At 38.9% G+C, this 16,148-nt stretch overlaps 1 protein-coding gene across 5 annotated transcripts in view; it reads left to right on the plus strand.

The window, feature by feature from the left end:
* LANCL1 (LanC like glutathione S-transferase 1) overlaps positions 1 to 13,803 on the plus strand; it is a 44,111-nt gene extending 30,308 nt beyond the window's left edge. For all 5 annotated transcript variants that reach the window (XM_058300193.1, XM_058300194.2, XM_058300195.1 and 2 more), the window contains exons 5-10: positions 499 to 634; positions 1,383 to 1,529; positions 7,507 to 7,689; positions 9,212 to 9,388; positions 9,859 to 9,931; positions 10,544 to 13,803. In XM_058300193.1, coding sequence (XP_058156176.1) covers positions 499 to 634; positions 1,383 to 1,529; positions 7,507 to 7,689; positions 9,212 to 9,388; positions 9,859 to 9,931; positions 10,544 to 10,620 — 793 coding nt within the window. In that variant the 3' untranslated portion in view covers positions 10,621 to 13,803. The remainder of the gene's footprint in view (positions 1 to 498; positions 635 to 1,382; positions 1,530 to 7,506; positions 7,690 to 9,211; positions 9,389 to 9,858; positions 9,932 to 10,543) is intronic.
* Positions 13,804 to 16,148: the final 2,345 nt, after the last annotated feature.

Genomic DNA, 16,148 nt, shown 5'->3' on the forward strand with positions numbered 1-16,148 from the left:
AGGCCGCTGTACAGAGGCTTACAGAGGCTTCAGGTAGGCCTCAGGATAGTTTAGGAAATAAACCAAGGAAGGAGATAACTGAGGTACAGCAAACATTTCATTTACTGGAACTAGATGACCCTTTGAGTGTTGACTTAGTCTTTTCTCCCTGCTAAATGCTGTAATGGCCAGCAGTTCTTAGCTTCTCAGACCTGGACTGCTAAATTACCAGTCCTAAGGCATGCCTTCCATGAGGCACTAGGGAGGTTTCAGGTAGCCTCAGCCACTCACTTATATTCTTTCATTGTTTGAATTCTTGTTTGTCAGTTCCATTGCAAACAGATGAAATTTAGTTGTGGGCTAATCGTTGACCCCTAACTACCTTTTGTGGCCTGACCTAGCCAATTTACTAAAATTTATAAGTTGTAAATACATGGTGTGTTTGTATGTGCATATATATGATGTACTTATACATCACTACCCATCACTACCTTAGGCATGTATGTTTTTTATTCCCAGGTTAAGCCATCTAAATAAGATTGATCCCCATGCTCCAAATGAAATGCTCTATGGACGAATGGGCTACATCAATGCTCTTCTTTTTGTGAATAAGAACTTTGGAGAAGAAAAGATTCCTCAAAGCCATATCCAGCAGGTACCATGATTTTGTGCTTTATAAGAGTCTTTTTAGGATTGTACTTACTTAGCATCTGCTTTAAACTATCAATTTTACTTACCCCAAGTAGGGGGAAGGTGTATCTTGTCCTGTAAAAATCAGGAGTGATCAGAAAACCAACAGCTTCACCCTGGGTGCTGTTGGACACATTTTAGAGAGTGACTCTGAGTAAGGAGTCCAGTCTGCTCCATGAAAGGGTTCATAGATCCTTTTGGAAAAAAATCAGGACCAGCTTTTATCTCCCAAATACAGGTGCCTCCTTTTGTGTCTGAAGAAGTTTATGCTTCCCTTTCACAGGTGAACTCTTGTAATCTCTAGTGCAAGGGGTCCATGAGCTTGTATTGAAATTCAAAAAAACATTCTTGTGGGGAAGTGTTGGTGTGGGTGTGATATATTTATTAAATAATACACAGTGTAGTGTGGACTTTGTAAGGTGTCTGTGGTTTTCATCTGACTGGCAAAGGGGTCCATAGAACAAAAAAGGTTAAGAAACCCTGCTCCAGTGAAAAGAGTTCAAGAGCTTCCATACTTTTCTCTCTCTCTCCTTGGAAGAATTCAGTTGCTCCCACTTCTCTGAGTGCAGAATTGAACTGTGCCATTCCATGGCTCTAAGATGGTGTCCAATTCACCATTTTCCCTGGTACTTCTTAGCAAAACTGTTCCTTATTTCTACAGGAAGGTTTTCATTTTAATTCTCTCATTATTTGGGTCGGTTTTCTCCCTGTAGATTTGTGAAACAGTTTTAGCCTCTGGAGAAAACCTGGCTAAAAAGAGAAACTTCACAGAAAAGTCTCCACTGATGTATGAATGGTACCAGGAATATTATGTGGGGGCTGCTCATGGCCTGGCAGGAATTTATTACTACCTGATGCAGGTAAGTGGTGATTAAGGTGAGACTTTAAAATGTGCTTCCTGATTGTCCTGTCTTGAGTGGCAGGCAGGTGCTCCAGTTCTATTCTGTTTTTCTGTCAGCCACTTTATTACCTGGCTCAGACAAAGGTAATGCTTCCCAACGGGCATTTTCAAGTTTATAAACAGGGAAGTGGACTTGGCCCAATGGATAGGGCACCCGCCTACCACATGGGAGGTCCGTGGTTCAAACCCCGGGCCTCCTTGACCCGTGTGGAGCTGGCCCATGCACAGTATGGGAGCCCCCCGCGCAAGGAGTGTACCCCATAAGGAGAGCCGCCCAGCGCGAAAGAAAGTGCAGCCTGCCCAAGGATGGCACTGCACATAAGGAGAGCTGACACAACAAGGTGACGCAACAAAGAGATGCAGATTCCCAGTGCCACTGATAAGGATAGAAGTGGTCAGAGAAGAACACAAAGCAAATGGACACAGAGAGCAGACAACTGGAGGGGAGGGAGAGAAATAAAAAATAAATCTTTAAAAAAATTAATAAAGTTTATAAACATAAAAGGCACTGTGCTTTGAGATGACCATACTTTGCCTACCTTGTGCCACTTGTGCAAATTTAAAATGTTCTGACCTATAATTCTACATTAATTGTCTCCCGTTCTTCCCTGCTTCTCTTTCATTCCTCATGTACAACCCATTGAAACAAATGTCAGGAGTAAGAACAAAATCAATAGAAAATAAATGAGCACATGTTACCAAAGGCTTGCTTAGAGAGCAAAGCTGAGGGGCCTTCAATGGATTTTGTGTAACTTACCTGGAAAATAGCTGAATTTGCTCTGCCCAACAGTTCTCTGGATATAATACTATTGGGGGGACATCAGCCAAAGTCAGATAAACTAATAGGTAAATAGTAAATAGAATTTACTGCACTAAGTATAACCTGGGAGGGGAGGTCAGAAGAGGACTCATGAGAGTCCTCATAGCATGATTTTAGGTAGCTTAAGCAACTCTCTTTAAGGAGAAATCAGCACTTCTGACTAAGAATAAGAATTCACGGCAAAAAAAAAAAAATGTTTTTTAATGGCAGCAGTGGTGCCCCCACCCCACCATCCCAAGCACAATGGGACATAAAGAAAAGTGTTAATATGTTCAACTTGAGTGCTTGTATATTCATTATTACCAGCTCATGAGTAGCTAGCTATAATAATGCGAAACAGTTAGGACCTGTCCTGTATCTATAACTAAACAAGACAACAAAGCTGAAAAATTCCAGATTATTACTACTTTTGAATGCAAAGTTAATGCTGAGTGTTAATTGGCAGTAAGTACCCAACTATTGTATATATTCTGTATTTCTCAATTAGTAGGTTTATAATTAGGATTTTTGAAAATTTAGACTTAAATCCCTTTATTTTTCTGACATATTCCAGGCCTCTCTATTTCCAGAAGTAAATGTAGATACTTAAACATTTTCAGGAAAGGAGAGTTCATGTCTTTTGAAGTTCCAAAGTGAGTTAGTCACACAGAGTAACTAGACAGCCTCATTGACCTTTCACAGAAACAGATAATCAGGTGGCATGTAATACTCTTTTTCCTTTTGTTTAATGGGAATCAAGAATCAGAAAATCTACAGATTGATTTTTATTTTTAATTCTGGTGGTCCATTCTAGTAGGCATCTATGTGTCAATATAAAACAAAACTATTATTTTTAGGCCATGTTAGTTAATTCCTGCAAGTTTGAGGGGAATCTGTTCATTGTGTTCTTAATATTTTAAACTGAACCTGGACATTATTCTTTGGATAAAGTGGAATCTATATGTTCCCTAAAAAAAAATACACTTTTAGTGTCTGTGGAAATTGTACCATCAGTATCTCTTAGTTCCCCACCACTGCTTCCTCCTTTCTCGCCTTCATTTCACTCCCACCACACATACCCCCACACACACACCTCATTTCCTGGCTGGCAGTAAGAACACTTTGAATTTGTTATTTAAAGAAGTGAGCAATGAATTAAGAACAGAACCAGATGGGGAGACTAAATTGGCTAAAAAAATGGAGACTCTTATGCTCTATGTAAATTGTCCTGTAAATATATACATTGTTGTATCAGAATAAACCTGAGTATATAATAGGCCAAAATCCTCTGCAGAAAGACTTGATGGAAAGACCACACACTGTACTTTGGAGTATAGCTGGTAGGTCTCCTAACTTGTTTAGGGTCCTCTTTCATCAGAAATACCACTTAGTAGTTCTCTAAATGTAATAATGATAGTTGTGCTTGGTTTGCCTCACACTTGCCTTTTTGGTTCTTTATCTTAAACATCTTTAAAGAATGCTATAGGTAATGAAAGCTTTGAAAACTTTTCTTACACTCAAATTCTCAAGCACTGACTCAGGAAAATCATTTTTATGAATGTAGGTAAAAACATTGAAAAATAACAGGCACATAATATATTAGCAGCCCTCAAGAGTTAACTAATATCTTAATTTTTATTTGTCCCATTTGAAATCACAAAATGATCTGCAGATAAAAATTAAGTAGGTTAAAAATTGGATGGAGCTCTACCTGGCACACCACTCTGCTTGGTTTTAGCTCCAGCTGCAGCCACACGCCCACCCTGGTCTGGGTACCATGAGCTCAGGCTCAGAACACTACCTGTACACCACCTCTTCTTACCACAAGGTGTTTGGGGACAGTTCTTGCCTCTCCCAGGTGGGCGAGGCGGGCAGCTTCCACTCGCAATCGCTGCCCCACTGCAGTGTGGCCTCAACGGCTGCCTGCTCCTCGGCCTCATCGCTCAGCCTAGGCCTGGCCTACCATAGGCCAATTCGGACACGCTGGACCTGAGTCAGGCATCAGCGTGCCCTGAAGGCACAGCAGCACAATGTGGTCGGTGGCCCGCTGGCCCTCTTGGACCTGGCAAAGAAGGTGAAGTCACTGCTGGATGAACTGGCCTTCAGGTGCACTAGCTGTACTATTAGGAGGTGGCTGAGCTGCTGGCCATTCTACAGGCGTTGTCACAGTCCATGACCGAGCTGGACATGGCTATGGCTAAGCCAGACGTGAGTTTGGCACTGAGAGCGCACCAAGCCCAGTATGAGACCCTGGCCGCCAAGGGTGAGGAATGGTAAAAGTCCAAGTTTGCCAACCTGAATGAGCAGGCCATACACAGCACTGAGGCCATCCAGACCAGCCACTAGGAGGTCCACGAGTACCAGCATCAGCTACAGGCATGCACCATTGAAACTGAAGGGCTGTAGGGCCAACGAGTCCCTGGAGAGGCAGATTCTGGAGCTGCAGGAGCAGCACAGCGTTGAGGTGACCGGCTACCAGGATAGCATTGGGCAGCTGGAGAATGATTTGAGGAACACCAAGAGTAAGATGGCATGCCACCTTTGGAAATATCAGGATTTGATCAATGTCAGAATGGCTCAAGATTGAGACAGCAGCTTACAGGAAACTACTAGAACATGAAAAGACACGTTTCAGCACCAGTGGATTAAGCATTTCAGGTCTGAATCCACTTCCCAGTCCAGGCTGTCTGCTTCCACCTGGAATCCTCAGTTCTACGACTTCCAGTCTCATCCATTGGGCTGTCGCTTAAGAAAGAGGAGCAAGAGGAGTAGGAGGCTTCTAAAATAGCCTCTAAGAAAAGCTCCCAAGTAGGGGCAAGATTTGAAGAAATATTGGAGGAGACTAATATCTACTAAGAAAACTGATAAATATAGAAGAAAATGCCATTTCAAGCCAAAAAATTTCATACTCTTAGAAAAAGTTAATGCTTAAGAGGGAATAATATGCATTTGACTAGTTAAGCAACCTAGTCCTAAACTAAAACACCTGTCACCACTACAAAATGTCTTCAAAGGCTTCAGTCTCATGGTGTTAAATACTTTCTCTAATAAGAGAATCTCCCCTTAGATTGTAGAAACTGCTGTCCTGGAGAAATCACAGAGATGTTATTGAAGAATATAGCTTTCTCACCTAAAGCTCGGGCTTCGCAGCGATAGGTGATTCAGGTGCAGAGGAAGTACAAACCAAGGTGCTAAATCTATGTTCATTGTCATTTGCTGTCAATGGAAATTAAAGCCTACCTTCACTCACTATACTCAGTCATTACCCAGCTCTCTAGTCTCACACTAGGTACCTAAGCATAGGATCACTGCCAAAGACAAACCAATCGACAACATCCTTCCCTGCTCTGATAGAATTGTTCCACAAACAATAGGTATTTGCTTAACGGACACTTTCCCTCCAATTCCCCCTCAGTTCCTTTTCTTCCATCCAGGAAAAAAAAAAAAAAGGTTACTGTATTCTTCCCTTTTAAACATACTTAGGTTCTCCTCAAAAGAACCTACCCTACCCCTTTGAACTCTCCTTGCTCAATGGGTGAAATCAGGTGTATATTGACCCTTGCTATGATTCCTGTAATGACTTACCCTGCCCATTTCATATCCTTCCAATTTTGTAGTTGAAAGAGAAATGGCAGTGATGACTTTTAAGGGTTGCCCTTAACAAATAAAATAATAAAGAGTCCCTAGATTTTAGGTTTTCAGCTTATTCAAGTCCATTTAATTAGGGGGGGAAATGACTTAACTAGAAATACAGCGTTTCACCTTAACTTTAGAAGCATAGTAATAGTTATCCTAAGCTGTAATTAAGCTAACCTTAGATTTAGTAGTATAAGCTGAAAGAGGTGAGTATTTCTATCAATGGAAAAAGCCAGGGTTTTTCATCTATGTCAGTTCATTTGTGGTGATTTAGAAATAGCTTTTTCGCCCTTAGACATAAGCCACATTTTCCACTTCCCATTAGTCTAGGTCCTGAAGAGGCCTTGTGTTCCTTCTCCTCTGCCTTCTAAGAGTAGATATTTTAAATAAATAAAATATAGGATATTTTATCACCAGGATGTGGTACTACTGTCCAAAAGTAAAAGAAATGACTTATGGTCAGCCAACACCACCAGCAGGTATAAAAAAAATAAATCTCTTTTCTAAAAGAGTCTTGCCCAACACTTTCCATATTGCAGCATAGTTGGTGTGGTCTCCATTCTCTGCTGAAGAAGAAGAGACGGATACTCAGAAGAGAAAAGGATTCATGCCCCTACTCACTTGCTAGGAAGTAGATTCTGGAGAGTCAACTTTTCATCTGCCCAACTGTGTAGCATCTGTACCTAGTTCTCTGTATGTGCCAGGTTTTATACAGCATTTATTCTCTGTAACTGTCACTTCCATCAGAGCATGTCTCTTACACATCTCTATTGAGAGGTCTAGGGTGATAAAGATGTGATGCTTTTACATACCTCATTAGTTCAAGAAACTTAAAAGATACTTTTTTCTTCCTCCTCTCCCTTACCCCATCCCTGGCTTTACTTCTCACATTTATTTTAAGGCATTAGTAAATTAAGAATTAAATGTCACATAAGGAAAGTAGATGTGGCTCAAGCAATTTGGCTACCGTCTACCATATGGGGGAGTCCTGGGTTTGGTTCCCAGGGCCCCCTGGTGAGGCGAGCTGTCCCACACTGCAGAGAGCTGGCCTGTACCACAGTGAGCTGGCTGCACTGTGAGCTGATGCAACAAGATAACACAATAGAAAAGAGACACAGAGGAAAGGTGATGAGACACCACAAACCAGGGAGCTGAGGTGGCTTAAGTGATTGAGTGCCTCTTTCCCATGTCAGAGGTCCCAGGATCAGTTCCCAATGCCTTTTAAAGAGAAGACAAGAAAAAACAAGCAGACACAAGAACATGCAGCAAATGGACAGAGAGCAGGCGGCAAGCACAAGTGGCAAGTGGGGTCGGGGTGAATAAATAAAATAAAAATAAATCTTAAAAAAAAAGTCACATAAATCCCACCCAAAAATACTGAATGAAATCCAAAATCTCTTAATGACTTCCAGTTCCTTTTGGTCATGCTTTCTTGTTCAAAACTAATCCCTCAGGCCTAAGAATGTCTGTCTGCCTCAGCAGTTCCCTTTCTCATTTTTAGCCCAGCCTACGAGTGAGCCAAGTGAAGTTGCATAATTTGGTCAAGCCAAGTGTAGACTATGTCTGCCAGCTGAAATTCCCTTCCGGCAATTACCCTCCATGTGTGGATGATACTAGAGATCTGCTTGTCCATTGGTGTCATGGTGCCCCTGGAGTAATCTACATGCTCACCCAGGCCTATAAGGTACTGTATATTTTGCTGTTTTAGAAATATATTAGAAATTTTAACATTTTATAATATAAATCTGGTCTTATGCATAATACTTAAAAGAGTAATAAATAACTTATAAGACCCAAGATTACTTTGATGGGTGGGTGATAGTTCATTCTCACAGGATCTGTCTGTGCCATAAGCAGAGATTATTTCATGGAGTAGGAATTGTGTTAGTGACAGAGTAGCCAAGACTGTGGCATCAGTGGAAGAGCTAAGATACATTTGTAAGTATCAATTAAAAGTAGAAAGAAATGGGAAGTGGACTTGGCCCAGTGGATAGGACATCCATCTATCACATGGGAAGTCCGCAGTTCAAACCCCGGGCCTCCTTGACCTGTGTGGAGCTGGCCCAAATGCCGTGCTGATGTGCACAAGGAGTGCCGTGCCACACAGGGGTGTCCCTACGTAGGGGAGCCCCACACGCAAGGAGTGCACCCTGTAAGGAGAGAGCCGCCCAGCGTGAAAGAAAGTGCAGCCTTCCCAGGAATGGTGCTGCACACACAGAGAGCTGACACACAAGATGATGCAACAAAAAGAAACACAGATTCCTGTGCTGCTGACAACAACAGAAGTGGACAAAGAACACACAGCAAATGGACACAGAGAGCAGACAACAGCGGGGTTGCGGGGGGGAGGAAGGAAATAAATAAAAAATAAATCTTAAAAAAAAAAAAAAGTAGAAAGAAATAAACCAAACTGTTTAATGCCCTTTGGTGCCAGATCTTCAAATTATAAATTTATAGACTATAAAGAGGTGCTGGCATCCCATAGCTTTAATAATCTTTCATTATATCAAACTCTTCATTTCTGAAAGTTGGATATAATGGGGAAAATTTTTTAAAAAACTAAGGAAGCAGCCAGCTATTCACTTTGGTCATATCCTCAACCCCATTAATCACAAGAGCTGCTGTTCTACTTTTAAGGGAACTTAGTTTGCAATGAGATTTTAAAACTGTCTATTCAAATAAAATACAAATACAAAAAAATGTCTATTAAAGATAGAATATTTCTCAAGTTTTAGGAGGTACAAGTTTTAGGAGGAACAAAATGTAGCAAGTAGCAAAAGATTGTAAAAATGTATCTCAAATTTTCTAACAAAATTTTTCCCCTGTATAAAGAAACAACTTCCTAATATTGAAAGGCATCATTATCAAAGAAGATAGCATATGTTTTTTGGAAAGAGATAAATGATAACCAGTTGCAAATTAAATAGTGCCATTTCATCAATAACACCCACGTATACAGACACACAAACTTAGACTGCAAAGACAAGGTCATGCCCATTATTAAAAAAAAAAAAAAACCTAAGCTAATGAATTTTAGTGAATTGACACCACCATTTAATACATCTATCCACCTCTTGCCAAGCCACTTCCCTCTCCTTACCTCTTTCCCACCCCCTTTCCCTACTTTTCAGGAAGAAATGTTGGTAGAACTTTCTTTTATATCCCTTGTAATGAAACTGTATGTTTTATTATATATACACTGTAAGGTGTTCAAAGAGGAACAGTATCTCAGTGATGCCTATGAGTGTGCTGAAGTGATCTGGCAACATGGGCTACTGAAGAAAGGATATGGGCTGTGCCACGGTGCTGCAGGGAATGCCTACGCCTTCCTGACATTGTACAACCTCACCCAGGACGTGAAGTATCTGTACAGGGCTTGTAAGGTAGGATTCGGAACTGTCAAAAAGAAATAATCCCTTTCCAGCAGATCATAGAAAGGACTTTATTTAAGCTGGTTTAATTAATATATTTTTTAAACCACAAGTCTGTGGATAACAGTTATTTAAGAAAAGGCCTTCAAAGCCATTCAATTGAATTAGATTGTTTTAAAAAGGACATAATTCTACCTATCAGCATTGGGGGGGGGAGGCGGGGCTCGCAGGGAGAAAGATGTACTGTAGTTTTGTTCCTTTCTTTCTTTTTTGATAACACTGGAGATATATGGCTTAGACCAGTTCATTAAATTCCTCCCAGGCTGCAAACTCCCTTTGAAACCCTCTGTTTCTTTGCATTAATTTCTTTTCTATGACTTGAAGATAGCTTTTTCAGAGTAATTCTTAAAGACAATCTCTACAAACTTTTGGGGATCTGTGAAAGAAATTGTTGCAGTAATTTAACTTGACCTTGTTTTCAGTTTGCTGAATGGTGTTTAAATTATGGAGAACATGGATGCAGAACACCAGACACCCCCTTCTCCCTCTTTGAAGGTATCCTTCACACATTACTTTTTTGCCTTATAATGTTTGTATCTGCTTCTCCACTTGGTACTTAATGTATCTGTATTTGCATTTTAGCAACACCTTAATTTTAAAGCCAACTTCTTAAACTATTTCTTTATCTCCTAATACAATAAGTCGGTGGTAAAAATTAAGTAACACAGACCTAATACTAGTAGTTTAATGGCGACTGCCATCTATGGCACCAAGCATATGGTGGGCATTTTGCAGATGTCATCATAAATCACCTCTGCAGAAGCATATAGGCATTACAATGCTCCTTTCACAGATGAGCAGACTGAGGCTCAGAGAGATAGGTGATCCATGGTGAAGCAGCTCAAATATGGTCAAATGACAAGGTCATGACATGAACTTGTCTTGCTCTACTCTGCCAGCTATCTCTCACCTAGAAAAGAGGCTGAGCACCTCACTAGTGATTTCCTCTGATGTTGAACTGCAACCTATAAAAAAACCTGTAAAGAAGACTCCCACTTCTTTTATATCATTGCCATTAGTATGATGTTGTTGATGCTGAAAAAAATGGAGACACCCTATAAAATTGATCATGTGGTATAATACTATGTGTCTTTTCACCTTCTTCAGGAATGGCTGGAACAATATATTTCCTGGCTGACCTGCTAGTACCCACGAAAGCCAAGTTCCCAGCATTTGAACTATAAAAGGAAAGCAAGCAAGACCCCTGCAACTCACTGCATGACCCTTTCTGCATAGTCACACCTGGGCCAAATACTTTCATTGCTTTTCATCAAAACTTAAAGTCAAACTGTGTACTTGAGTTAATTGATTTTTTTCCCAATTTGACTTTAATTTGGCTCTTTTTCTTTATCATTTGCTTTTATTTCTAAGTATCCAAGAAAATCTGTTAACTTTAGGTGTTTTAGTCCTAAAGGGACGGTGGCAATATGTACAGTATTTTGAGGGCATAATATATTTCAGTACTCAGAGGAAATCTTCTTATTTAAGCTTATCAGTATGACAGTCTGTTACTCTTCTAAGAATTTAAAAAGAAATTTAATGTAGTTAAAGAAATATATATGACTGTTGTTAGATATTGCCCTCTACTTCTCTTTAATATGTTTTTCTCCCAACAGGACAGCAGACAGTTTTATGACTTTGCTTTTCTCTATGTGGTTCATTATGAAAGGGGACAAAAATATAGCTATATGCTTCCAAGAGAAAAATTGCAGGAGTTGCAAACTGGGCTAGGGACCAAACCTCCATTCTTTAATCCACAATGCCTATTTAGACTAGCGATAAACACACTTTCAAATTTGTCCCTTTTTGTTGGGGGTCAATAAAGCATCCAGGCTCCAGAAGCCAACATTTTAGTTAAAAACTTCTAAAATGTAATGATCATTATGACATTTCTCATTTGAAGCTTGGTTCAGAGTAAGCTAACAATAACAGTTTATCATTTTCTCAAAAATAATGTAGATGTAATGTATTTTGGAACTGTTTAAATTTGTTTGTTCTTTTTTACTAGTATAAGATCACGAAGTGGGTTTTCTGTGTTAATATGTCATGACCTAGGATTTGAGCCCACTCTGTGCAACTGACCTTCTAAACATTGATATATATTTTACTTATTTTCCAATGACTATGCTTTAGTGCTGGCTGTTTGGTAAAAGCCATAAGATATTTCCCTTCTGTCACTTTATCTACTTGTTGGTCTTTTCATTAAATAGATAGCACCTTACTCTTGTTTAAAAAAAAAAATCAGGGAAAAATGCTATATAGCCAATAACATGAACGAGAACACTAAAGCTTTTGATAAAAATACTGTTTATGTGGGAGCTATTATCCAATGGCCATGTTTAGAACAAATAGATCCTGTATCTTTGCATATTTTAGGCTTAACAATGCATCAGTTTCTGAGACGTCAGAATCAGGTATTTATATGGTAAACAAAAAATCCCTGGTGCTTTCAATTCTATAAAACATTTTGACTCATTAGCTCCTCTTCCTCCTCCCTCATTGCTGCCTTTGCCAGCCTTCTTTTATCTCTTCTCTATGTTTTGACTGATTTAGGAACATTTGGGGGCTTTAAAAAAACAGGGTTTGAGAATTTTACATATGCACCTTTTCACATCCTCTTGGTCACAAAAACATGCTATTTTTGTTGGAACTTTGAACCAAATCCCCACTGCATGTATGCTAGTTCCTATGGGTAACAGTCCCTTATTATTTTCCATTTAGCACCAAAATTGCTAATATTAGAAATTGTCTGACCCTTTAAAGGCTACTGACAGTGCACTCTGAAAAGCAGCCTACTGCCCAATTCTCTTAGGATTAACTTGCTCCTTCTGTGACTTGCACATGTTGGGTGCTACCTTGTGTATCTCAGGTTTCTGAAGTGCTGCTGGTAAACTTTGTGCAAGCTGTGTCTTTCTGGTGAAAGTTTCAGGTCAACGGTGTTGGCATTTACAGTAAGAAGTAGAAATTGTGCACACAGCAAAGCTAATTTGCTTTTGTGTGTCCAACTTGAAAAAATAAAGCCTGTTTGTTTTAGTTAAATGTCTTACTACTCTGTTTCTGCACTTCGAGCTACTGTAGTCACTAACTAAAGGAAAAAGAATGAAACACACCTCTGCCTCATAACCAGAGGAGACTTAATCACAGTGCTTCTCTGAGTATCTCAATTAGTTTAACCCAAAGAAGACTTCTAGGGAAGGAAAAGTTATATTTTGAACGAGATTCTTGTTAATATCTGAATTGCAGTTTAGCTACTGTCACTCATTAATGAATTCATCAAGACATTAATTGATGAGTTCAATTTTATTCTTTTTCTTTTGTTTTTTTTTTCTTTAGCTTTTTACATCTGTTAATAAACAGTTTTTTATCTTTGTGCCATTGTTTTGTTTATGCTTGAAAGTACAGACAGTTTTAAGAGAATTTTAAACTCACACAGAAGGCTACAAAGCGAAGACCAATACTCTAATGCCATGGTGGAAACTGAAAAAAGTTTTACACTCGCTTTCTCAGTTTTAAAAAGAAATATCTTTCTTTCATTTCTATTTCTGAGTTACATTTTTCCCTCATCTATTTTCTTTTTTGTGGAAAAAAAAAAAATCTTTCCCAAACGTTCCTTCCCAGAAAACTCAATAGCCTCTCTTATCTTCATGCAAAGACTGGTAGTAAAACTGTAAAAGCTTTGCCAAGCAGTGTTCATTTATCCTGTCATATGTTTCTGTTCCTATAGTGATGAAAAATTGCAGTAGTTAACTTTTCATCATGCAAAAGGGAATTATCATGACCACTTCCACACATCTCATTGGACTTTAGTCTCATCTGAGATGTCAGTCTTTAATTCTCAGAGTCATTTGGCTACTTTTTCATCTTTGATGTCAGTTCGAATTATTTGACATCAAAGCCTTCATGGTAGGTGGACTTCTAGATAAAAATGGATACAAGGCTATTTTCTCTCCTTATTACCAATTCCCTAAATAACTGAATTGAGAGATACAATCTGCCTAGTCCTGAGGTGAATCGTTGCCTGATCTTATAAGGCCCTGCCTTCTACTAGCTGATTTTGAAATACAAAATGTGAAGCATGAACATTTAGTCATCTACTCAATTTGGCTGTGGTCCTTTTTACTCATAGTGCATTCCGATTCCATTTCTGCTAAAGAGGCCAGTGATCGCCAATTTTTGTATTATCAGAATTGTTGAACTGTAGAAGAGCTATTTCTCTCCTATAGATAAAATAGAATGTGTTTGGGATATTCTGGAACCCCACCCCAATGTTTTAATGGCAGTTATTGAGAAGGGTTGAGATCATATGTATTTCTGTGTTCCTTAAAGGATTTGACTTACTGGTTCTCAATAAAATTTTATCACCACCATATATTGTCATGCGCTTTTTGTTTGTTTCAGTTTAAGTTCAAATTATTTCCTTAAGTTGTAAATGATGCCTCACATAGTACTCTGTCAGTGTTTCTCTATGCACTTTATTTCCCAGAGTTTGTTTCCAATTTTTTCTTTGTCACTGAGTCAAAAGAATTTTTCAGAACTCTCTCAAAATAGTTATTAAGGGAAAATAATTTTAAATCTGATCATTAGAGAATTAAGAGAATTCTACTAGTCTTCAAGCAGAACAGTGTATTAACTGTCTCAAACATGTCAGAATCTACCTTCTTGTTAATAACTGAAGGCCTAATTCTAGAAACTGATTTCCCTGCTGGCCACTTCTGAAGGAACTTTGAATAGAGGAGGGGATTAAATGAGGCATAATTATAAAATGTATATGCAGAGGCTGGAAAAGAGTTCTAATGAATCATCTGGGATGACTTTGAAGCACTTCTTTTCATGACAGCTGTTTGGTTTCACTTAGCACAACAAAGATTTGCTAAATTATAAAATATTGGTTTTCATCTTTAAATTACATTTTGTCCTCTGGTATATACTATTACAATGTCCTTCATACTAATAGTTTATTGTTTGAGTGACTCATAATACTAAGATAAATGCATGGTTATTTTTATTTTGCTCCTTTAAATGTAGTAAAGTGTCAGCCACGTGATGGTATCCTGTCTTTAGATGCAGGCAGCGAGGCATAGAACAGATGCCTTGCTGAGGTCATCCAGAGACTCCAGAGTAATGTTTAGAACATTCCCAATAACTTCACAAGATCAAATTTCAATTGGTAAGTCTACCTAGCACTGTTCCCTACTATTCCTGACTCGTCTTTTTCAGAAGAAAAATAATGACAAACAGCACTGCAGTTATAGTCTCATGAACAAACTTTGGAACAGTAATTTGTCTCCTGTGACTTTGCCATAGTAGTCTGACTTATGTTTTTTTCATGACTTCACATTAGAGAAGACCTTTGCCTCCCTCCTTCTCATAGTCTTTGAATTGAATAATTTTCATGTCATTTTGCTTTCCCAAGATAGTTCTCATTGTGGAGAATGTCATTAAAATCTCGTGCATTCTCTTATAAGCCTCGCTTAAACTAAGAAAAACCTACAAGTCAGTCCTATGGTAATTTGCCTTCTCATTCTGTTCCCATCCAAACTTGTCTTCTTCCTTCTCAAGCCATGGGTCAATTAACAAAGGGAGAGAACATTGGCTTTTTTACAATGGAGAACATATTGGCTTCATCAGTCCCATTATGTAAGCTGTCCAAACACTTTTCCAGAAGCCTATTCTAGTGCATCCTCAGGGACTTATTTGACAATTTCGTGAGTAATGAGAGAAAACAGCAAACACAATAAGCCAAGAGGTGAAATAATGAGGATAGAGAAATGGATCTTAGCAGGACTGCTGTCAAAGTCAACCAGTTTAATTTCACATTTCTACATTATGCTAACTTTTCATCCACATGCAAATTACAACCATGGTAACATTAAATCTTCAGCTAATGTTCTATCACACTGCAGATAAGTGTTAGAGAAAAAGCGTTTGTGAGGCATTTAGTCATTATGCAGGGAAAGAGAACACTTGATAAATCAGTTTATAAAGTAGTGTCACAGTTGCCTGATTTCTCTGATGAGGCTGGAGTATTAAGAATTCTAGGTATTTGTAACCCAAAAAATAGTGATGTAGCTCACCGTGAAATTTGATGTTTAATATCATTTTCTTGGGATTTAGCATTCAGGAATTAAACATGCATCCGCCCCTCCTCCCCCCCCCCCCCCCCCCACTGGTGTACTCTAGCAGGTACTATCAGCTTAAGTGCTGCTGGCATACCATACCCTGTTATTTAATGATGCTTTAAAACATTTTATCTCCAAAATTCATTAAACATCCTATGTGGAAGATACCGTGCTGGAGATTCTGTGGTACATGAGATAGACATCCCAACTCTTGACAACTGTTTGGTAAACAAGACAGGTGATTTGACAAGCAGTTATAAAGAAATATATTTTTTATTCCTGTTAATCCCCTGTGATGGTTAAATTCATGTATCAGCTTGGCTAGTTTATGGTGTCCAGTTGTTGGTCAAGCAAGCACCCACCTGATTGTTATGTGGATTTAAATCATTAGTTGATTGCATCTATGATTGATTACATAGACCATTAACAAAGGAGATTGCCTTCAGCAATGAGAAAAGTCTCATCCAATCACTGAAGGCCTTAAAGGGGGAAGACCTTAGATTTCAGCCATCAGAAAGAATTTCTCTCTCTACTTCAGCCAACCAACTTCTGGGAAATTTAGTGAAATCGTCATCAGAGTTCCCAATTTGTGG

The sequence above is a fragment of the Dasypus novemcinctus genome, chromosome 7 (assembly GCF_030445035.2).
Source record: "Dasypus novemcinctus isolate mDasNov1 chromosome 7, mDasNov1.1.hap2, whole genome shotgun sequence".
In the NCBI taxonomy this organism is placed as follows: Eukaryota; Metazoa; Chordata; class Mammalia; order Cingulata; family Dasypodidae; genus Dasypus; species Dasypus novemcinctus.